The sequence below is a fragment of the Corvus hawaiiensis genome, chromosome 5, assembly GCF_020740725.1.
Source record: "Corvus hawaiiensis isolate bCorHaw1 chromosome 5, bCorHaw1.pri.cur, whole genome shotgun sequence".
Taxonomy (NCBI): Eukaryota; Metazoa; Chordata; class Aves; order Passeriformes; family Corvidae; genus Corvus; species Corvus hawaiiensis.
The window spans coordinates 64,146,339-64,168,857 of NC_063217.1; the positions used below are offsets into that span (position 1 = coordinate 64,146,339).

Here is a 22,519-nt window from a genome sequence, read left to right on the forward strand (position 1 = left end):
AAGAGAATGCTCTTCCAAACTGAAATACAAAGGAAGTAAAGGAACAGAAATTGCATGTCCAGTCTCACCACATTATTCTGTGTGTTTTGCTGCTGTCTTTCATTATGAGCTTGTTGCTAAAGGATTGTTATCAAAGTCAGAGTAGTGCAGGGAGATTTAGGGTATTTTTTTCCTCCCAGAGGTTGGCATTAAATAATAGGGAAGGCAAGGGATTGTATAAACAATAATACCATTAGACTGTTGGATGCGGAGTTAACATTTAAGGAGAGCAAGCCAGCATCAAGCCCCTGCTTAGATGAAAATAAAAGAGGCAACCAGTCTTAGTAGCTGGAAGAAGCTTGAACAATGCCTAGTGATATGAAGATACACTGTGAGCCCCAACACGTCTGCTTGCCTGTTTAGACAGTTAATAAAGCTAAACACCAGCCTAGAGGTGCCTCTGCAGTCTGCCAAGTCTAAACTGATGAGACCCTTAAACACTGCAGCCTACTAAGAGTTTGCTAGGGATTGCTCCCAAGGTGGACACACCGGCTGAACCAAACTGTTGGCAGCTGATGGCCACTTCTATTCCACTCCACAAGGAGCACTGGGGAATAGCTCAGCAGATGGCTGAGCTCTCCTGCAGCAGCCTGGCTTTGGGTAATGAGTGGGTGGGCTTTTCCTAGTTTGATGTTAAACTTTCCCCCACTTCTTAATATTCAACATGAAATGCTAAAACAGTGTGTTTATCAGCATTTTCATTTAGGGTTGCTCTGCTGTTCTTAGAGCTGCATTTGAAGTTAATGCAAATTACACTTTGAACATGTGAGACACTGTGTAATGCTAAGAGCTCTTGACAACAATCCGGCACTTGATATTTGCCAGACACTTTAATAGCTTCAGCCCGAGCCTTTTAGTTCTCCTGCTGCAGACAGGATAACATGCCTAGTGCCATCACTGCTGCAAAAATATATTAATTAATGTGGGAGGAAGCTGGGTGCCATAGAGAGGGAAACGCAGAAGCTCTCACCACTGTCACCCTTGTATGCAGTGGGAGGGTAGGAAATAAAATAAGCAAGGCCTGAGGCTGTATGTGGAATGATCAGGGCAGAAGGCAGCACTGTAATCATAGAGCAAGGCATGGGCCCTGTGAAAGAAGAGTATGCGGTTATGCAGATAAAGGCAGAAGACCTTGTGCACAGAGCTGGGCACATTGCAGCTGGAGGGGGATTTCTTATATTTGGAGAACTTGTAACTTTAGTATTTTTACTGTGCAATTTTGGCCCAAAGGTGTGCTTTTAGTCTGAATGCTGCTGCCTCATATCCTGATGAGTACTCACTGTACTACCATGTTTAAAGGTCCTGTTGATTTGCACTTTGTGTATGTAAGTCACAGCATGCCCTTTTCCTTGCTTTCTGTTGTATTCCCTGAACTCTTGTTATCTTTCAGTAAAAGGGGTACCTACTACATGTTCCAGCTCCAGCCCCACAGCCTCATCTCCTTTCTGACTACTAGGTATGTTCACAGCTTAAGCACATCACCTTTGATAACTCCAACACTATGTATGTGCTGATTATGAATTAGTCTCTTCAAGGACTCACAATTAGTGAAACAAAACAGGTACTTTGCATAGGGGTTCCTACTGTGCTCAATATTTACTCTTTCCTTTTCGGAGGGTTGAGATCAGAATTTTTTTAAGTATGTGGGCTTTAAACTATAATCGTCTCTCCTAAACAGCAAAACTGACAGTCCTTTAGTTAAATTAACCACCTATGATACAGAGGCAAGCCCTTCTGTTCTGCTCAAGCTTCCTGTAAAAATCAAATCCTTCCCAAAACTGTCAAGATTAATAAGTTCTCATGTCAATTAGGTGAAATACTAACCTCATTATCCTATTGTTCAAAGATTTCCAAATTCTCTCTCTGCAGACATATCTAATTATTTAGTTTTGTTAAATTGTAGCTGTCCTGTTTTCCTGGTGGGATGCTGTCCCTGCCTTAAGCAGCACTGCCTGGCAGCATGTGGCTGACTCAGCGTAGACTTACTGAGACTTCAGGTGGGAAGGGACCCCCAGAGATCCCTACTACAGCCTGCTGCTCACAGCAGGGGCAGCTCTGAGGTCAGGTCAGGCTGCTGAGGTTTTAATAGGTCAGTCTTTAAATGCCCCCAAGGATGGAGACTGCAGAACCTTTCTGGACAATCTGCTGCACTGCTTGGCTGTTCTCAGAGGGAGCAAATTTCTCCATATGTCATGTCTTATGTCATGTTTTCAGTCATGCCCATTGTCTTTTGTCCTCCCTGTGGAGCACTGTGAAGAACCTGTTTTCAAGGTAGCACTGCTGTAAGTGCTGCTGGGCTGCTGCTGGGTCCCCCTGAAGCTGTCTCTTCTCTAGGCTGAAGAAGCCTCATTCCATCAGTCTCTCCTCACAGAGCCCCGACTGTCTAGGTCACCTCCAGTAGGATGGAGACACCTCCTGTGCTCCCAAGACAGCTGTCTGGAAGACCTAGAAACACTCTGTCTTTCCTTTAAGGTGATCCCTGCATATTGTCGAGCTGTGGTGGAGAGGAAGGTCCCTGCAGTACACTGAGACATGGTGGTGACAAAGCACCATCCTTACATCCCCTGGGGAAGACCTCAAAATTGCACCCTCTGCTTGGGGCTGTCACCCTTCCTGCAACACTGAGATCCAAGAGTGTGATTCTGTGTGTTTTGTGAATTAAATCCTTTAGCGCCATGAGGGGGAAGTCCTGCTTGTCCAACACGATTTCCTTCTACAACAGGGTAACCTGCCTAGTTGATCTAGGAAAGCCAGTAGACATAACCTTTTTGGACTTGCGCCATTCTTTTGATACAGTCTCTCACAATATCCTTCGGGACAAAATGTCCAGCACACAGCTAGATAACTGTGTTATGTGATGGGTGAGCAACTGGCTTACGGGTCGGGCAGAAAGGGTTATAGGGAATGGGGTGACATCAGGCTGGTGTCCAGTGACTAGTGGGGTTCTGCAGGACTCCATCCTTGGTCCTGTGCTCTTCAACGTCTTCATTAATGACCTGGATGCAGAACTCAAAGGAATACTAAGTAAATTTGCTGATGACAGTAAATTGGGAGGAGTTGTCAACTCCCTCAAGGGCAGAGAAGCCCTGCAGAGAGACCTCAACAAATTAGAGAGATGAGCAATCATCAATTGTAGGAAGTTTAACAAGTGAAGGGCCAGATTCTGCACCTGGGATGGGGCAACCCGGGATGTACAGACATACTGGGGAATGAGAGGCTGGAGAGCAGCGCTGTGCAAAGGGACCTGGGGGTCCTGGCTGATGGAAAGTTGAATGTGAGTCAGCGGTGCCCTGGCAGCCAAGAGGGCCAGCTGTGTCCTGGGGGCATCAGGCACAGCATCGACAGCTGGGCAAGAGAGGGGATTGTCCCGCTCTGCTCTGCACTGGGGCGGCCTCACCTCCAGCGCTGGGAGCAGTTTTGGGTGCCACAATATAAAAAAGACATTAAGCCATTGGAGAGGGTCCAAAGGAGGGCCACAAAGATGGTGAAGGGCCTTGAGGGAAAGGTCTGTGAGGAGTGGCTGAGGTCACTTGGTCTGTCCAGCCTGGAGAAGACTGAGGGGAGACCTCAGTGTGGTCTTCCACATCCTCACGAGGGGAAGTGGAGGGGCAGGCACTGATCTCTTCACTCTCCTGACCAGTGACAGGACTCGAGGAAACAGCCTGAAGCTGTGTCAGGGAAGGTTTAGGTTGGATATCAGGACAAGGTTCTTCACCCAAAGCAGTTGAGCAGGTTGAACAGGCTCCCCAGGGAAGTGTCACAGCACCAAGCCCGACAGAGTTCAAGAAGTGTTTGTACAGTGCTCTTAAGCACAGAGAGGGATTCTTTGGGATGCTGCTGTGCAGGGCCAGGACTTGGACTCGATGATCCTGATGGATCCCTTCCAACTCCGCATATTCCGTGATTCTGTGATTCTGTGGTAAGAGCAGAAGGTCAGCGGTCCATGGTGTGGGAAGGGAGAAGGGGTGTCCTGGCGCTGCTAGGGACCCTCAACGAGGACGGCTTTGTGAGGTGAACTGCAGCAACGCCAGTCGGGGTCACCGGGCCGAAGGATAGACAGCACGGAATGCGCTGGAGGACTAGCGCTCAGTGGGCTGGCGTTCTCGTGCCCTCGGTGCCATATGTGGGGACACGGAACCAGCCCCAGCCCACCGCGGAGCTCCCCACTCCATTATCCTGAGGGGCAGGATCACCACACCCCCGTGTCCCCCCGTCGGCCACCGGGGCCGCGCTCGGATACGCCCTCAGGGCGGGGCGAGGACGAGACCCCTCCCCCGGGAGTATGGCGGAGGCGGGGCGTAGACCGCGCGCGCGCCTGCCTGGGGTACCGCGGCTGCGCCTCGCCCGCGCCCGTCGCCGCCGCTATGGACAGCGACGAGGAGACGTTGGAGGAGATCGTGGAAGGTGCGTGTCCCGCGGCTTGGGGAGCGGGGCTCGCCGGCGCCGCGCGCTGCTGCAGGAGCTATGGGGATGCGGGGCGGTGGCGGCGGCCGGAGCTGGGCGCCCGGGGTCGGGCGGCAGCGCATGACATCAGCGAGCTTATGCAACGGACGGGCCGAGGCCGCGCACGTGGCGGAGTTTGTCCGGCGGCGGGGCCGGGGGGAGCCGGGGCCACGCTGGCGCCAGTACCGGGCGGGCGCTTTGGGTGCCTTCTGCCGCCGAGTGTTCCGGCCACAGCGGGGGGCTCCGCACCCCGGACGCGGGGATGGCGGCTGCTCAGCAGTTATTGTCAAAAATAACTCGTGACCGTGGTTTTCTGCCGCTGCTGTGCCCCCATGCGGGCGGTGGCCTGCAGCCCGCACTCCCCGGGCGGTGCGGCCGGTGCCCGGTTCTTCCCCCGGCGGCTGAGGGACATGGGGCCGGTGCCCGGTTCTTCCCCCGGCGGTTGAGGGACATGGGGATGCCCGCCCTTGGGGAAAGCCCAGGGACAGACGTGCAGTCACATACGTGCAAATGGTGAAGGGAAAAGAAAGAGTAACTCCAAAAAGATACTGTTGCCATATCTATGGGCATCAGAGCTGGAGCCATCCGTATGGGAGTGGAGCGGGCCACCTTAGAGCTAATATACACCGTGTGTGTGCAGTTCACTTCTCATGTGTGGATAACTAACCCTTGTAGAGTTTTAAACCCAGAGGCAAATGCCCTCAGGAAGTGAATTGCTGATGGAAGCCTTAGCAGGCAGGGATGGAGCTCCCCAGCACGCTGTCGTCCCGTGAGGCGTCTGGGAGCAGGGAAACAAAGCACAGCATCTCTGTGGGAAAGAACCCAAAGGTTCCTCGCAGAGAGACCGTGGTCCTGCCTGGAATAGCAATCTAAGCTGTTCAGCAGTTGGGACAGGGAGTAAGGAGGTATCTAAGATGCAGGTAATGCCCATGTTCGCCGTGAGCCGTGAGTCTCCTGTGGCAGAAGGATTAGGCCTCAGACCTAGTTGCTCCAGAGAAGGTGTCTAGCACGGCAGCTTAGTCTGACCACAGATGCGAGCTGAATAGCTGCTGCTCGGAGCTGGATTTATTGTCTAGGTGTGTAGTGTCGGAGCAGAAAGAGAAGCTTTGTTGTGTAGAACATGGGTGTGATGGGAGCGAGGCTCTCCTATGAATGAGATGTGTCCTGTGCCTTAACAGATGTGGTTTTCCACTCCCTTTTGTCCCCACTCCTCGAATGTGTGGATTACAGTTGTCTGGGGCAAGGAGTTATAGTTTTCATGCTCATATCACAGATAAAAGTGTTCTGCTGTATCCTGGATTTGTTTGGCATTTCCATGGGCTAAGGAAACAATTTTTTAAAGCATCTTTTGTTCAGCAGTGTATATGAATGTGTGTGTTTTTCTGAGCAAGACAGAAGGAGGGTGCTCTTTGGGGCTGAATAGGGTTTTGCACTTACCCAAAGGAAGTTAGAAATATCATAGAAATCATCACTTTTATTTTTGTAGGGGGGAGTTTGATTTATTGTTGTTATCTCCCAAACATCCATCTGGCATCTTTGTGGACAGAATCTTTTACTGATGATGCATCCTGTATGTCATCTGTTAAGTAATAGTGATACTGACAGTAAAGGGCTTTTATTTTTTATTTGTGTACATCAGTGGTTTCAGTAAGTGACGCCATTGTGAACTAGCCCCTATTAGGGTAATTCCTTTTCTTGAAAAGTTCATTTTTTGAGCTTAAGAGGAAATCTTGGGAGACCCTTAATGAAGCAACAAAAGTGAGGTTTTACAAAATATGGTTAGATGTTTTGGGTTTTATTTTTCGCAAATGGAGGAGAGTGGTGAGAAAGGAAAGTGGAACACACTCCCCATGAAATGATGAGGATTTTTTCCATTGACTTAATCAGAATTACAGTCTACAATTCTAAAACAGAATTAAAGCCGAACGCCTCAGCCATACAGAAAAAAAGTTGTATTTATGTTATGAAACTTGAAATTGCTTTTTTTCCCCATGTTGTTGGCTAAGAGAGACTGTGTTTCTTGTTTTGTTGCAGTGGTGGGGGGATGGTTCCATTTTTTTTTTAAATAAGGGGAAACTTCTAGCACATTAAAATAATTGGATTCTTTGTATTGTGGCTGAGCTTAAGACCCTGTATAGACGCCATTGGATCAAAGTTGACCATTTAAATCTCTGAGGTAGTCTGTATCCTGCTGAGCAGAAGTCCTGATGTGTTCTGCGTACAAGCATGGCAGCTTTTGTGTTGGGCTTTGCATTCCAGCAAAATCTTGACAAAGCTGAATAGTCACAGAGAACAAAGTTGCAAGGGTTTTTTGTTGTTATTGCTTTGGGTATTTTTTTTTTTAATATTAGAATGTACCAATATTATCAGTGTATTTTTTAAATCCAAGTGTTTTATAAAAGTTTTGCCACTGTAGTGAGGGGGAACCTGGTACTGTATTGTTTAGGGTTTGTTAACTTACAGCAGTGTACCCTTCCTATATTGATAAAACTTTTAATTAAAAAGGCTTTTAATTAGAACTATAAATGTTGACAGAGTTTTTGGTCTAAAAGAGATGTCCACATCAGAAATGTTACTGACCTTTAGTTAAATTGGTCATTAATTCATTGGTTATTAATATTTAACCATTAATAATAAGTGGTTCAATGTAGCTAAAACTTGTCCTTTGTACAAAAATGGGTGTCCTGACAGAATGGGAGGGAAAAAAGCCTTTCTTCTCTTTGGAACAAACAGCTTCTGTTTAAAGGGTTCCTCCTCAAAATAATTAAAAGCCTTTAGTGATAGCGATTTTTTCCTTCCACCTTTTGCTCTCTCTTTTTACTCTTATTTTCTCTCACTTTGAACTGATAAGCAGTGCCTTGATGGGTTTTACTAATTTCTTAAGCTTTTAACTGTTTTCAATCTCATTTGGACTAGGGACTTGAAGTGAGAGTACAGTCATGTGCAGGTGCAAGAGAAACTGTGGAGCATGCAAGAGAAAGGTGAGGGAGGGAATCCTGGCTCTTGGATGAGTTCAGATTCCTCACTGTTATTTTCTCCTGTACACCTTTCTAGGTGCATTTCCATACTCAATGAAATCTGGCACAGCTTGTTCCCTCTCTGGGCACAGGACTCAAGATCTGGTAGTACTGAAGTGCCTCTTGTTGCCTGCATCAGCCTGGGCTGTAATTCAGTCCCACTCACACTGAAGTTTGTTTCTGCCTTTCCGTATGTGTGATGAACCTTTTCAGTTTAGGGCAAATTTGGTCAGGGAAGAGCTTGACCCAAAGCCTGAAGAAGTGGATGCATATACTGTCACTGATCTCTAATAGACTGTGTATGCGTCACCAGGGAACTGGGGGAATCAGAGGTAATATTTTAGTTAGAAGCATGGAAGAATGTAAATATAGGTTAGCTGTTCTTTATTTGACAGTTTTCATGCAAAATTTATATGTGGTAAAATGTCGCTGTGGGAGCACCTGCCCAGGTGTGTCCCTGTGCTGAGAGCAGCCCTGCAATAACCATCGTTTAAAACACTTCTCTGTCATTTTCCTTTGGCTTTGAAGAGGCAGTTAGAGATGCAATAGGAGCCTTCTTATGCTTTAACTTAGTAGAATTGACCAGTTATATTCAGTAAAACACAAACCATGCAGGTGAGGATCCAAGTGTGTTGTCTCTGCTTTCCCCCTGTGCAACAGCTATAAGAGAGAAAACTGTATCAGCTATGGGTGGGAGCAGGATATAAAGTTAATACATGGGAAAGGCACTGGAGAACAGCCTTTAAAATATTAAATACCAAGTTGACTGACATATTGCAGGGGCACAGCATTATGCATATTACATACTTTTATTTCTTTAAATTCCTGTGGATATGGCTGCAGGGTGGCACACCCACATTATCATAAGGCCTGTGTTTATCAAAAGAAAAAAATCAAACCTTTTGTTATCCTGTTCTCACCAATAAAGGCATGTTTTGATAAAGAATTATTATACTTTTGAAGATGTATATTAATACAAGTTAAAATAATATAAACCTTGTTTCTTTCAGAAACAAGTTTTGCTTATTATTCTCTTCTCTCTCCTGTCTCTCATCCCTTTTCTTTTATCCTTTTATTTTTATTTTAAGCTATGTGTTACACTAGTACAAACTTCAGTTGTACAGAATCTCTGATCACCGTTCCTAACAGCAATGATCTGAATTACTGTTTTGTACTAGGGAGCTACTGCATTTCAAGCAGCTACGTAATGAGAGCAGGTTTGAAATCGTGTATAATAATTACTGTGTTCTGTTGCTCTTTGTTTGGATTTTATTTCAGGGCATCTAGATGACGATGGGCTGCCACATGGATTCTGTACAGTAACCTATTCATCGACAGACAGATTTGAAGGAAACTTTGTGCATGGAGAAAAGAATGGCCGGGGCAAATTCTTCTTTTTTGATGGAAGGTACATTCTGACTCTGATTTTTCTTCTGTATTCTTCCTTCTGCTTGTAGAGATGCAAAACTAATCTACATTGATTGTATGCTGCTGAGTTTCTGGATAAGATTTCTCATTAAAAACTGTAGCTGAAAAGTTTGCTGCTGCTGTAGCCATTCCTGTGGCAGCTTTTTATGTAATGAAGTGCCTGCAGTTGTTTCCTGGAGGGATAATGCAGTGGTGTGAGCTCTTTTAACACTGTAAAGTTATGAGCTGATTAGAAATCGTAAGAAATGGGAGGTGGTCAAAACTATTGAAAACCATGCTGACAATGACTTGGACATCAAAGTTCTTAACTGCAGGTGGAGCTCTTTGCCTTATAGAGCTACACAGAGAGTGCAACTGGCCCAGGAGCTCCCCTTGCTGGCCCTCACACACAGACATAGGACTTTGACAGAGAGGGTTGCCCTCTGCTTTGTCAAATTGTTTATCAGTTAATGGATTAAGTTAAATACAGGTTTGTTAGCAACTCTAGTTAATCCTCTTGTGGCCTGTTTTACTTTCAGAAAAGCCCCTATTATTTCCCCTCTTTTCACTGGCAATTGTGACAGTGAAATCAGGCTAGTCTGTGCCTATGCATGTGTTTTCTTCTCTGATGTTCATTATGAGCACCTTGTAAGTCTTCCCCCCACCACCACTGCAGCATTCCTGTCTGCAGTTGCTCAGAATTTCCTCCGAGGGAGCAGCAGATGTATAAAATGACACGATTCTTCATGGTTTTGCAGCTGTTGGTCACACTATGAATAGCAGCTGTTAAACTGACAGTCGTGCCGGGTGTACTCTCTTCCTGCTCAGCAAAATTCTGAGCAGGAGCAGAGGAATTGTGCTGTCTCAGTGAGTCAGCTCCTTGTCTGTACTTGCCTTTGCACTTGCTTCATACTGGGGATTGTGGGATTTTTTTCATGAGAAAGATAATACGTTTATTCAGTTATGCAGAAAGTGATCAGGCTTCTAAGCTTGGATGAAGAAAAATCCTCACTGTTGTTGGTAATGGCCTTATTAAATCTTCTCTGAGTAACTGAAAATCAGTACTGCCCAGCAGCTGACTTCTCTAAAATAGTTTTGGGATTTCGATGTTGTCAGACAGCGTGTTTATGGACACATGTACATAATGTTTCTGTGCTGGTAGATGGTCTCAACAGAGTAGTTGCTGATTGTACAGTCAGAGGAACTGAGGAGCTGCTATTTTGATTGTAGGGCTGTTCCTCCATGTAATCCAGGGTACATGCGGCGTTTAGTGGGAAGAGTCAGGTTGCTGGTGAGTCTTTTCTGTACTGCTTAAGTGTTGCCAACTCTTCTCTTTTTTCTTTTTTTTTCTTCATAACCCTTGAGAAACTGGAACAGTTGGCTACTGATGACTTCAGGAACTAGCAGAATGAAAATATGCAAAAATAGTCTGCAATGTGTTTTTGGAAAATGGGATATTTTCATTAACTATTATATGTTTTAATTTAGCTAAAGGAGCCTTATCTGAACAGTAACTAATTACTGAAGATGTCATTTATCTAGCTATGCCCAGCTAGAAAGACTAAGTTGCTTTCTGAAATGGATGGTTCAGGAATCATGATGTGTCGTAAGCATGACCTGGCATAAAACAGGACGTGCTATTTCCATTAACTGTGCCATGGGCAAGGCTGAGTGCTCATGAAGATGAGCAATAAATATCCAAAATGTCTCAAAACAGCTCTCCCTTTGCAGAATCCTGTGCAGTAAGCTAGCTGGTTTCAGCACTCCTGGGTGTGTTACCCTTGCAGACTGCTGGGCAAAGGCTGACAGCTGTACTGCGGTAGCTCTGTTGTTGGGGAGCAGCTGAGTCCTGTCAAATATAGGACTGGCTGCAGTGTAAGCATTCTCATTTTTTGAGTGTTGGGGAATAGGACTGGCTGCCTGGCTGCCTTGTTTGGTCAAGGAAATTTTTCCATTTGCTGGAATAGCTGCCCCCTGCCTGTTGATTATTTAAGGGAATGGAAACCTGGAATGAAATATCAGTTGGTTTTTTCCTCCCCATTCAAGAAAATACAACAAATTGCAGCATATTCTTTAAGAGAGAGAAGTTTCACCTCTGGCATACTCCCTATTTTGGATTGTGGACTTGAACTTTCCTTGGTGCTGGTGCTTCTGGAGTGCACTTTGCAAAACACTTTGCACTATAAAGGCAGGCATGAGAGCTGTGCTTGGCACAGAGCTGCAGCTGCCCTTTCTCCTTAATTGGAACTTCCTATAAATTGACATCTCCCAGAACACAGTTGAAAACTGTTATTTTTAGGGAAAAAGTTTTCAATGTTCCAATATAGAGGGAGCAAGAGATGAATGGATCAGTCTCTATCAATATTAACTGGAAGGATAATACCTGGAGTAAGTATTTTCCTCCCCAATTCATGTCGCTGGTTTAATTTTTAGGTAAGGAGTATCTTCAATCCCTTCTAGGCATAGTGGATAATGGGAAGACGGTACATCTGATAAATCTTGACTTTGGTAGAATTTATGTTGTCAGAAGTATGATCAACTGAGAAGCAAACCAGAGAAATACAGGCTAGCTCAGTGTTTGTATTAAAAATGTTTTGCTTATGGAAGACACAGAAGCTATTTATTCCTCTTTGTGCTGGTCAAGTCTTAGTTGCAGTTATTGTGTCTGTCTGCAGACACCATACTTTGAGATCTTAAAAAGAGGAAAGGGGGGAGCAGGGTGGAAATAATTCAGAAACTGTGAACAGCATAAAAGTTTCAGAGAACATGACTTTTTAGGTGAGCTTGAAGGACATAGACTTCTTTCTTAAGGTATCATCCTTTTGATTTTATTAGATTAGGTGGATCTTTTGAACCCTGTTTGGAGCTTAACACAAAGAGAGAAAACATAGAAGTTTGAGTTACAGTAAAAGAAAATATATTCTTTCCAGGGCTGAAGCACTGTTGTAATTTAGCAATGTTTTAACTTCAACTAGTGCAATTAAAGGTAACAAGACAGGGTTTTTGGTGTTTTTCATTACATAAACTGAGGGTGGCTGCTTCTTTTAAAGAGTAATCTTACATGTAGACGCTGTGTGTGTTGTCACTACAATGGAATTCAAATCCAGTGATCTGTGATAAATTAGAGGGGAAAGTGGCATCATTTATAGTTAAGTAAGGACCCTGATTTCTGGTGGTTCCCTCATCCTTCCCTGTGCTGTAGTGCTGTAGCTGTCTGTGCAGCTCTGTAGCAACTTGGATCAAGAAATCCATTTGACTGAAAAGTAAAATAGTTTTCCTGCCCCTTCTTAAAACACGAAGTGCATCTGGTGTGCACTGAGGCTTTTACTGTAATGTATTTTCCCATGGAAACCTCATCCAGCTTGCCAGAGTTATGTAAAAACAGAGCATGAAGCAAGAAATAAAAAAGTGAATTCTGAACAAAACATTCCTTCCACAACTCTTGAAAATCTATTTTGTAAAACATGTAGAGTCCTGTGCTCACAAACATTGTTTGGGCTTATACCTTAGATGTCTGCATCTGAAAAAGAATTCTGCAGTGAAAATATGTGTATGCTGACAGCTGGCTGTTAGCTAAGTGTGCTGAAGTAAAAGCTAAACAGGTTGTGTTCCCTTATGCTAATTCTAACATGAGAAAGAAATATCTGAATAGACCCTCTTTTATGGTCATTCTAAATAGACCTCTTTTATGGTGGCCAGAACGGCAAGACAAAACCAAAGTGAAAATTTTCTTTGTTTAACTCCAAGTGCAGCACTAGTTCTGTTTGACAGGCTGTGTTCCATTTTAAGAGAAATACATGAAAAATGACCATTTTTAGCATGGTCTGTACAAATGGCTGCTAAGTGTATTGCTGGGGAGCTGACGCTGAACTGTGGCAGGTTGCAGTTCATGCCCTATCGTGGTTCATCTGTACAGCAGCTCAATTTCATCTCAGCAGAGACATGTCAGTAAAGGTCCACACGTAGCACGTAGAAAATCCTAATGTGAGAGTAGCCTGCTTGAGCAAGAATTCGTTCTTTGACCAGGAGTGTCCATTTGATGACTATTCCAGCCTACAGAAAATGCCAAGCATGTGATTGAGATGAGTGATGCTGTGTCCATGCAGCACACCCTGATGAAACAGTGCTGTAAGTTGTTTTCTCCCTTTGGAGCTCTGTAGAAAGAAGCTCCTGGTTTTCACCTTGGCGTTCCAGTGTGTTGAGGCTTTGGGTTCACCCCTGAGATGTCAACAGTTTTCCGCTGCTGTTTTCTTTCTCTCTTCACCAGCACTCTGGAGGGGTACTACGTTGATGATGCTCTGCAAGGCCAGGGAATCTACACCTACGAGGATGGAGTGGTCCTTCATGGCACCTACGTGGATGGAGAACTGAATGGCCCAGCCCAGGAGTACGACAGTGATGGGCGACTGATATTCAAAGGGCAGTATAAAGACAACATCCGACATGGAGTCTGTTGGATTTATTACCTGGTAAACCTGACCTCCTGCTCTCCTTATTGTAGAATTAGGTACCTTTCTTTTCTCCCCAGCTGAAACAAATACCCGCCATGACCTAGCTATCCAAAAATCAGCACTTAAAGATCTGTGCATTCTGATTTTGGATAATCCAACACAAAGTTAAAAGTTTTTGGTGTTGAATGTTTGCTTAGTAGATGAGATTCAGCGAGGCTGTAAGATGCCCTCCACAATTTTCATCTTCCAGGAAACCCAGCCCCTTGGAAGTGCATTTATATATAACGTGTATGTAATGTAAAAATAGGATGTGTAATAATTTATGCATTATCTCTTTGGGAAGGCTGGACTAATGATTTTGCCACTTTGTAGTGCTGGCTGTAGGTGAGGAGCATGGAAGCCATGCAAGTTATTGCAACCTGCTGCTCTTATTAAAGTAGGAGGAGAGACTGTCTCCATTTCTGCAGGCTATGTTGTGAAGTCTGGTTTTGCCCAACACATCAGATGTAACTGGTGTGAGAGCTGTGCCTCTGAGTGGAGTTGTGGACCAGTGATTTGCTAATTAAGCAAGTCAGTATTTTATCTTTTTTAATTTATATGTTGTTTTACAACCATGCTAGTTAAGGCAATGACTGTTGTACTAGTTTTTAGGGAGTTTTTGATGCAAAATTTTAAAAAATATCATTCCTATTCAGCCTTACACAGCAGAGTTGAACCTTTCAATCTTACCTTATGCCAAGAAGGGGGTAACATCTGCTTGTAATTAGGCTGCTGGTCAAAACCCAGTCTAATTCTGTGCTACATATGGCACAAACTTAAGTTGCAGGTTGATTACTAAATGCTTACCATTACTGGCTGTTCATTTTATTTACAGGCTTTCACTGTTGCCATTAAGCATGTATTAGGATCAACAAATGCTTGGTATATGCTGCCAAAAGTTTTTCAGTCCTAGTGTATAAAATACACACTGCTGACCCTTCACTTCATGTGTTCCTGCTTAATCTTCCAGCTGACAAAGTGTTGCTGTACATTTTGGAAATGTGGATAATTAGAGGTTGTTTACCATTATCATCTTGCCAGACTAAAGGATGCAACGTGTTCCACAAAAACTCCTTTGCCATGGAACCGATTGTTTCCTCATGACTCTGTGCAGGATGCTATGTGCACAATTTTTTCCCCACACTGAAGCTTCACTGTTCCCTATTACAGCATGCTTGAAACTCTTTCATCCTTGGAGTTGAACAAAATGGTGTCACTTTGAAATAGAGCCTGTGCACAGTGGTTTTGATATAAGTCAGTTTGTTTCCACATCATACCTGCTGGTCTTGCTCCAGGGTGTTATTTGGAGATGCTTCCTTGTCTTTTTTGAAATAAATACCTGAAGTGGTGTCTCAGTTTGAAAGACAGGTGTCTGCCAAGGAAGGCAGGAACCTCCCTTGGAATGGACAATATTCTTCCCTCCAAATTATTGTAACTTTGAAATTACAGGGTTTTCAGGCACAGATATGGGAAAAGGAATAACAGTTCTTTACTAGTTTGTACATGTATATCAAGGCAAACAAACAAAAACATCAGCAGCAGCAGCAAGCAGAACCAGAAGCCAGTGCCAGCCTCTCTCGGCCGCGGGCCCTTTCCCCTTGGGTGCAGTTCCGCTCACAGCCGGCAGGGGCGCTGGTGGCTCCCGGCCGGGCAGGGCGGCTGTGATGATTCCCCCGCGCCTGCAGGGGGCGCTGTGGCGCAAGTTCAGCTGCATCTCCCTCACATGGTAATGGCGGGCGGGCTGGATGGTGAAAACGGGCTGCAGCAGGAAGCCTTGGAGTGGTGGCCAGGACAGCAGGGACAAGCAGGTGCCGGAGTAGTAAATGAAAGTAGCAGGAGTTGCAGGGTGTCCTGGCAGGCAGGGGGTGCAGGGCTACAGTGTAGTGAAAAAACCCGGAGCCATGGCAGAGAAGCAGCAGGGCTGGGCAGCAGCAGCCGGGCTGCCAAACACGGCCGGGAGAAGCTCCCTCGGAGGGGCTTGGGGCTCCGGGTCCCAGGGTTTCCCTTGAGGCACCCCAGTAGATTGTGAGGGGCCTTTCTAGTGAGGTGGGGTGTTAATAAGGTCCCAGTGCAATGTCTGCTCTTACGAGCAGAGCTTCACTCACGGTAGGAGAATACAACAGGAGACAAAGCCTTGCAGTGGTGGCGAATTCTCCCCACAGTGACCGCAGCCTGTCTTCTCTCCAATGCTGACAGCGAGAGAGAGCGAGACAGAGGAGCCCAGCCCAGCCCCCGTCTCCCCACCCGGCCAGAATCTCATGGTATCTTTGCTCTTCCCAAGAGAAACCCCCACCAAGGTAAAGAGAATAGCCAGCTACACCCTTCCCCCTCCTTCCAGCCAGAACTTTTGTTCTCTTAAGTATCGGTAGTTACTGTTTCTTAGCAACAGATGGGACAAAAATCAATGAGAGAAAGAAACAAAAGGAAAAATCCTAATCCCCAACAAGTGATTAGACCTGTGCTAATGTGTGCATCTCTGCAGACCTAACCTGAGCTGCAGGCAAATCACAGATGGCAAAGCCCAGGGCTGAAATGTGTAAACCTTGGAGAGGAAAAGTGTTGCTGTTGTCAGGAAAATCCACAAACGCCAGAGGTTTATGTCCAAAAAGGAGACAGAGGAGTCCTGTAACTTTATTCGAATAAAGGGAGAGAGTCCACTGGACACGCACCTGTGGGTTTTCTCTCTCAAGGTTTTGGAGGGTGCAGCCGCCTTTTATCCTAAACTCCCAGCCGCACGTTGGCCCTCTTCCTTTCCCCACTGGCTGAGGTACTAGGAAGGTACAGCCTTCCCGAACCGCCTACCCCACACCCCCCCTTGAACCTACTGTTTTACCTGAAAGTTCAGAAGCTCAAGCTTGTGCAGACCCTTATCTATTTCAGGAGTCAAACTGTCCAGCCCCGTAACGAACCTGCTGCCCAAAGTCAGTAGAGGCTTTAAGACCCCCTTCAAAGACATTAACACCCATCAAATTGTTTGTAAAGACGTTAGCACACATCTTTCCTTTCACTGTTTCCACAAACAGTTGTTCTCGCTGAGCCCCACCTGATACTGGGGGTCATTCTAGGACAGAGAAACTCTCTGGGAATCATTTTTCCTTAATAGGCTCAAGTCTTTAGAGGTTCCATGAATTAGCAAGGCAAAGTTATTTTTTTTTTCCTCTAGCACAGTATCATTGTAATCAAACTTGGACATCTATGTGGCTTTGGTCCTTGTTTTGCATACTGTACACATAAAACTTTCACCAAGTGAAATTGAATATTTGTCATCTGGAACAAAAGACCTTGGGTTTTGCCTATTTTAAACAGCATAGAAAATCAGTTTTATCCTAACTGGAATGACTTCATCCAGCTTCTTCGTGTGTCTGTTTCTCCCTCACTTTCATAATTTCACATCTGAACTTACGGTTGCATTTTTAAAAAATTGGGGAAAACCCTTTTCATTTACTGAGGATGTTGCCTAGAAAATAAAATAGATCTTCCTAACAACATTAGAGTGAATATAAAAGCAAACCTTTACTTGGAAGCTTTCAGGTACTCAATATGGTGAAAACTGCACGTGGTACAGTAATTCCACCATTTTTCTATGGTTTCTTGATTAGCATACCTATCATATATTGTCCAATTAAAAGGTTAGTTGATTAGGTAATAATTCCTGAGGTTCTGCCCCACTGGAAGCAGTCCAGAGGCTTCTTTGCCCCACTTTTGTTATGTCTGGTCCAGATTCTGGTTGGAAAACAGCATGTCTTTGTAGTTGGTACTCTTCTTGGAGTAAGACTAAAGAATATTTTAGGAATGTGTTTAGAAGGTTAGCTTATTGTTCCTAAATGTAGGGAAAAAGGATAGGAAAAGTACTAGAAGATACAGCCATGCATTTGCAATCTACAAAGCTACAAATACATGAAAAATATAAAAAGCTGAAAATCTTAGGCATCAAGGATAGTAAAGTATTAACTAAATGCTTTTGCCTTTTCTTTCTTGCCTGTGCTCTCAGGATGGAGGCAGCCTTGTGGGAGAAGTGAATGAAGAAGGGGAGATGACTGGAGAGAAAATAGCCTATGTGTATCCTGATGGAAAGACTGCATATTCTGGAAGGTTTATAGATGGAGAAATGATAGAAGCAAAACTGGCAACTCTGACAGCTGTGGAGGATGGGAAACCTCAATTTGAATTAGTACCAGGCAGTAAGTTCAGCTAACACAAACTTGTATTCCTGCTACCAGCCCTTTGCTGCAGACAGCTTGGTTCCTTTGATATTCCCCACTGCAGACTGGCTGTGATGACACAGGCTGTTAGTGAGGGGCCCTTTCTCCAAGTCACAACGTTGGGCAGAGAGGAAGGTGATCTTTGCCCTGGGAACAGATGGGAAGTGCCCCCTGCATGGTCCTGCCCAACTGCATTTCATAGCCCTTCTCTCACTCCTATGCTCATGGGCACAGTCCTGCTTGTCACACACCCCACTGCCCTCTGTGCCAGCTGGAAAACCTGCTCGGTTCACCCTGTTAATGGTGGCACAGCTACAGGCACAGCCACAGTTAGTGAAATAACTGCAAGAGGAGAGGGGGGGCCCTGATTTGGTTGTAGCTCTGTCAGCTGGGTTTGTGCAAGTCAGTGTTTGCACTGTGAATGTTCTGGCACCTGCGTTGCTGGGCTGAGATTGGAATTAGTGAACCAAATTCAGTCATTGTCTTAACAGTCTGATTCACCAGCACCCCTCAGCGTGTTTGGTCCTGCTGACAGAAAGTGGCTGTGAAGTGCATAGGAGCAGGGTGGTGCCTTCTCCAGTGGCTTGAACCTATAGTTCTGGTGTGGGTTTGTTGCTCTGAGGTGTATGTGATGTTTTGGAGGAGTGTGGGTTAAGCTGCAGTAACAAGGAGGGACTGTGCTAAAGCATTTATTGCTCTGCCAGCAAAAATTGTCTCACTTGCTATGAAATAGGCACATAAAGCTCAGTGAAAAGGTATTGAGAAGCAAATGCATGTGAGTTTATCTTTTAAATTGCTCAGTTATGATGGCAAGTCAAAATTTATCTTAAATCTTTTTTTCTAACATGGTGCAGTTGTGCTTTGTAAATACGATGAAGGCTGCCTTCAGCCAGAGCAGATCCTGGACACCAGGGACAAGGGCCTTTTATCACACTTCGTAGTATTCTGTTCTGTGGGGCTTTTTCCCATCTTATTTCCACTATCTTCTTAATCTAGCTCCAAGATAGTCCTCTGTAAGAATATAATTAGAGCTGAACCACTGAGTTGCTTATTAATGGCAAGAAATAATTGACTGTAGCAAGGGTGCTTTCTGATTACTGAATGCTGTCTTCTGGCTGAAATCTCTTCAGGATTTGGACTAGAAAATATCTCGTATTTGCAGTAATCAAATTTTTGGGATTTTTTTGGTTTTTTTTTTAATGAGCTATTGAATATATCCTTTTAAATTTTGCTTTACTTTTAAATTATATTTAGAGACACTGGGAGGGTGTATTTTGAAAGATTGTCCAGTCATCCTCTACAAGTTGGTAATTTGAAGGACAAATGTATCACCTTTTTGTGTTAGTACTGTTACTCTAGAATGTTGAGGGGAAAAAATCAAGAAGCAGTGTGGAAGGTATCTTTTCAGCTTTATACCGGCTAGGCTAGTACTTTAATGTCTTAGAAAGCCTTGAGCAGCCTAGAGAGGTAGCATGGGCGATCTAGCACTTTAGTAGCTCTAAAATCAGTACCTGTATCAGCTGCAAAGCAAATAACCATCAGCAGAAGCAAAGAGGGAGAAATATAGCTCTCTGCTCGCTCAATTTCCTGCAGTTAGAAGCTTTCAAATGAGACAGACGACCAGAGATGTTCACAGGAAGATAGCTAAGCCAAGAGAGGGCGGGGCCTCCCTCGACTATCTCTTTTATTAGGAGAAGGGGAAAGGGGAGGACTGGGGGCAGACCCGGGGTGACCGGCCAATCAGACATTGCTAAAGAGTTTGAGTTACATTTGGTTTTGCCCGTGCTTGGAACAAAGGAGCTCAGAGCACATGTCTTTGGGAGGGGGGAGGGGAAGCTCAGAACAGGCAGCAACAATTTCCTATTTTTTTTTCTTTAAAGCTGGGTTGTAACTCTTGGTAATTTAAAGTGCCTAGAACAGTAACAAAACAACAGTGCAAAACATAATTGGAATCTATCGTACCTACAACTCGACAGTACCTAGGATGTCTTTAAACTAGTTGCCCAGTCAAAACTCAGGGGTTTAGTCGGGACATCTATGGCATGGAGTATCAGGAAGAAGATTTACGAAATACAGTGCAAAACCTGAGCGCAAAACAGTGCAACTTAACTTAAGGGATTAACATCAAAATCTGCAGTAGGGGGTTTACATGAGGGTGCAAAATCAGGATCCTTTTTACGGCGTCTCTTCCAGGAGGCAGTTTTAACCTCCTTAACTTTTGAGGAAGTGACATAAGGTTTTACCCATTTCCCTGGGATCCATCTCAGTCCTTGAGGGGTAGATACACTGGCATGCCCACGTCCCCAAGTTACAAGTTTGTGTGGTCCTTGGATTTTTTGAGTCTCTGGGTCCCGGATCAGGACTTCTGGATTTTCCTTCAGTTTCTGTCTCCCGGTGTTCTGGAAATGACGATAGATGGGAGGGTTTGGATCCTCAAAGGTGCCATTCAGGAAGTTTATGGTAAACAGTGCTTTGCTGAGTCTGAGGACAGGTGAGTTGAGTTTGGTGGTCCCTGATTGTTGTAGCAGCATTCGCTCGAGGGTTTGATGGGCACGTTCGACAATGCCTTGTCCAGTTGGGGAGTGAGGAATACCTGTAACATGTTGAAATCCCCACTGCTGACGAAAGTTTTTAAATTCCTGAGAGGAGTAGGCAGGTCCATTATCAGTTTTTATCTCCTCAGGTATACCGAGCACAGCAAAAGCTTGGACAAGATGTTTTTCAACGTCCTTAGCCTTTTCACCTGCATGTGCAGAGGCATACATAGCACCAGAGAAGGTATCAATAGAAACATGAACGTATTTTGATCTCCCAAATTCAGGGAAATGTGTGACGTCCATCTGCCACACTTCACCGCTATTAATGCCTCTGGGATTGACCCCCATGCCCAGTGATGGAAGCTGTAGCTTCTGGTAGTTGGGACATGTTGCCATTATTGCTTTTGCCTGTGTCCGCGATAGATGGAACATGCGGATAAGAGCAGGAATATTTTGATGGTACATGGCATGGCTCAATTTTGCTTGTTCAAAAACTTGGGGGAGCTTTGGTAAGTCGGCTGATAGAACTATGTCTGCTGGCATAGCCAGAGCATCAGCTCTACGATTACCTTCCACAATAAATCCTGGCAGGTTTGTATGGGACCTCACATGCATGACAAAATAGGGATGCTCTCTGTGGGAAACCAGATAAATTAATTTTGAGAGCAAATCATAAATTTTTTTGTTTGAGATTTCTTTTAGGAGAGCATGCTCAGCTCTAACAGTTACTCCAGCTACATATGCTGAGTCTGTGACCAAATTAAAGGGTTCTTTGAACCTCTCAAATGCTCTAACGACAGCTGCTAGTTCAGCTACTTGTGGTGATCCCTGGATTACCTTGATGTCAGATTCCCACTTTTGCGTCTGTGGATTTTTCCATGTGACCACGGACTTTTTACTTTTTTCTGAAGCATCGGTAAAAATGGTAATCGCATCGAGGGCTTTTCTACTTTGCATCTCTCGAGGGATGAAAGAGAATGGCAGATTAAACATGTCATGTTTTGGGTAATGATTGGAGATTTGGCCTGAGTAACTATCCAACGCAAATTGTAAATTTATATTATTTTGGAGTAGGTGATCTAATGCATCAGTTGTTACAGGTAAGTAGATGCATGCAAAGTCACATCCTGCCAGGGTGCGGAGCCTTGCTCTACCCTTCATGATAATTTTTGCCATTAGTTCTTGTGGCTGTGTGATGGTTTTAGGAGGTTGGAGTGGAAGGAATACCCATTCAATTATGATGAGGGGTTCCTTCTGCTCTTTGTCCCACTGAAATATGAGGCCATGAAAGCATGGTACCTTCCCTAGAATGACAAGCTTAAAGAGTAGGGAGGGCTGATACCTGTGTGCTTGTCTGGTGGAAATGAGCTCTTGTATCTTTTTGAGAGGCTGCCTTGCCTCTTCTGTCAGGGATCTAGGGGATACTGGACCACCTTCCCCTTTTACCAGGTTTGCAATAGGAGCTACATCCTCTGTGGTGAGTCCTAACCAGGACCTTAAGTACTTCAGTGTCCCACAGATCTGTTGCACTTCCTCTAGTGTTTTTGGGTTATTATTAATGGTGACGGGTGTTGGGGTGATAGAGGTTTCTGTGATTTTGAGTCCGAGGTATTTCCAAGGGCTTGTTCTCTGCATTTTTTCAGGTTGTAATTCAAAGCCCTTGGCCTCTAGGGCCTCAATCACCATGTTAAGTGTCTGCTCGAGATACTGATTATTGGGAGCACACACCAGCACATCATCCATGTAATGCAGGATGATGGCTTTCTCTGCTTTGGCACGGATGGGAGATAGAATTTTAGCAATATACTCTTGGCAGAGAGTTGGGGAATTTTTCATACCTTGGGGAAGCACAAGCCAATGATAACGTTCCATGGGAGTTTCACGATTAAGAGATGGTACAGAAAATGCAAATCGAGGGGCATCTGCAGGGTGGAGTGGAATATGAAAGAAGCAATCTTTAATGTCAAGAGCAGCTAAATGCCAATGTTGCGGGAGCATTGAAGGTGACGGCATACCTGGTTGAAGGGGTCCCATGTCTTCAATAACCTTATTAATTTCTCTAAGATCTTGGAGTAGCCTATATTTGTTCTTTCCCGGTTTTTGTATTACAAACATGGGTGTGTTCCATGGGCTGTTAGTTGGAACTATATTTCCTTTAGCCAATTGTTCAGCTACTAATGTTTTGAGTGCCTCTAAGTTTTCTTCTTTTAGCGACCACTGGTTAACCCACACGGGTTCATCTGTTTTCCAAGTTAATTTCTGTGGATGGCACTCTGCTCCAGCAGCCTGCAAGGGAAAATTTTGATGTCTAGGCGTGATATCAATTTTTGTTCCCCACTGAGACATGGCATCCCTTCCCCATAGGGTGAATTTGGTGTCTGGGA

At 44.7% G+C, this 22,519-nt stretch overlaps 1 protein-coding gene across 1 annotated transcript in view; it reads left to right on the forward strand.

Moving 5' to 3' along the window:
• The first annotated feature begins 4,333 nt into the window (after positions 1–4,333).
• The window catches only part of SETD7 (SET domain containing 7, histone lysine methyltransferase), a 30,919-nt gene continuing 12,733 nt past the window's right edge, over positions 4,334–22,519 (forward strand). Inside the window, exons 1-4 of the mRNA XM_048303687.1 lie at positions 4,334–4,443; positions 8,778–8,907; positions 13,174–13,375; positions 17,388–17,577. Coding sequence (XP_048159644.1) covers positions 4,404–4,443; positions 8,778–8,907; positions 13,174–13,375; positions 17,388–17,577 — 562 coding nt within the window. The 5' untranslated portion in view covers positions 4,334–4,403. The remainder of the gene's footprint in view (positions 4,444–8,777; positions 8,908–13,173; positions 13,376–17,387; positions 17,578–22,519) is intronic.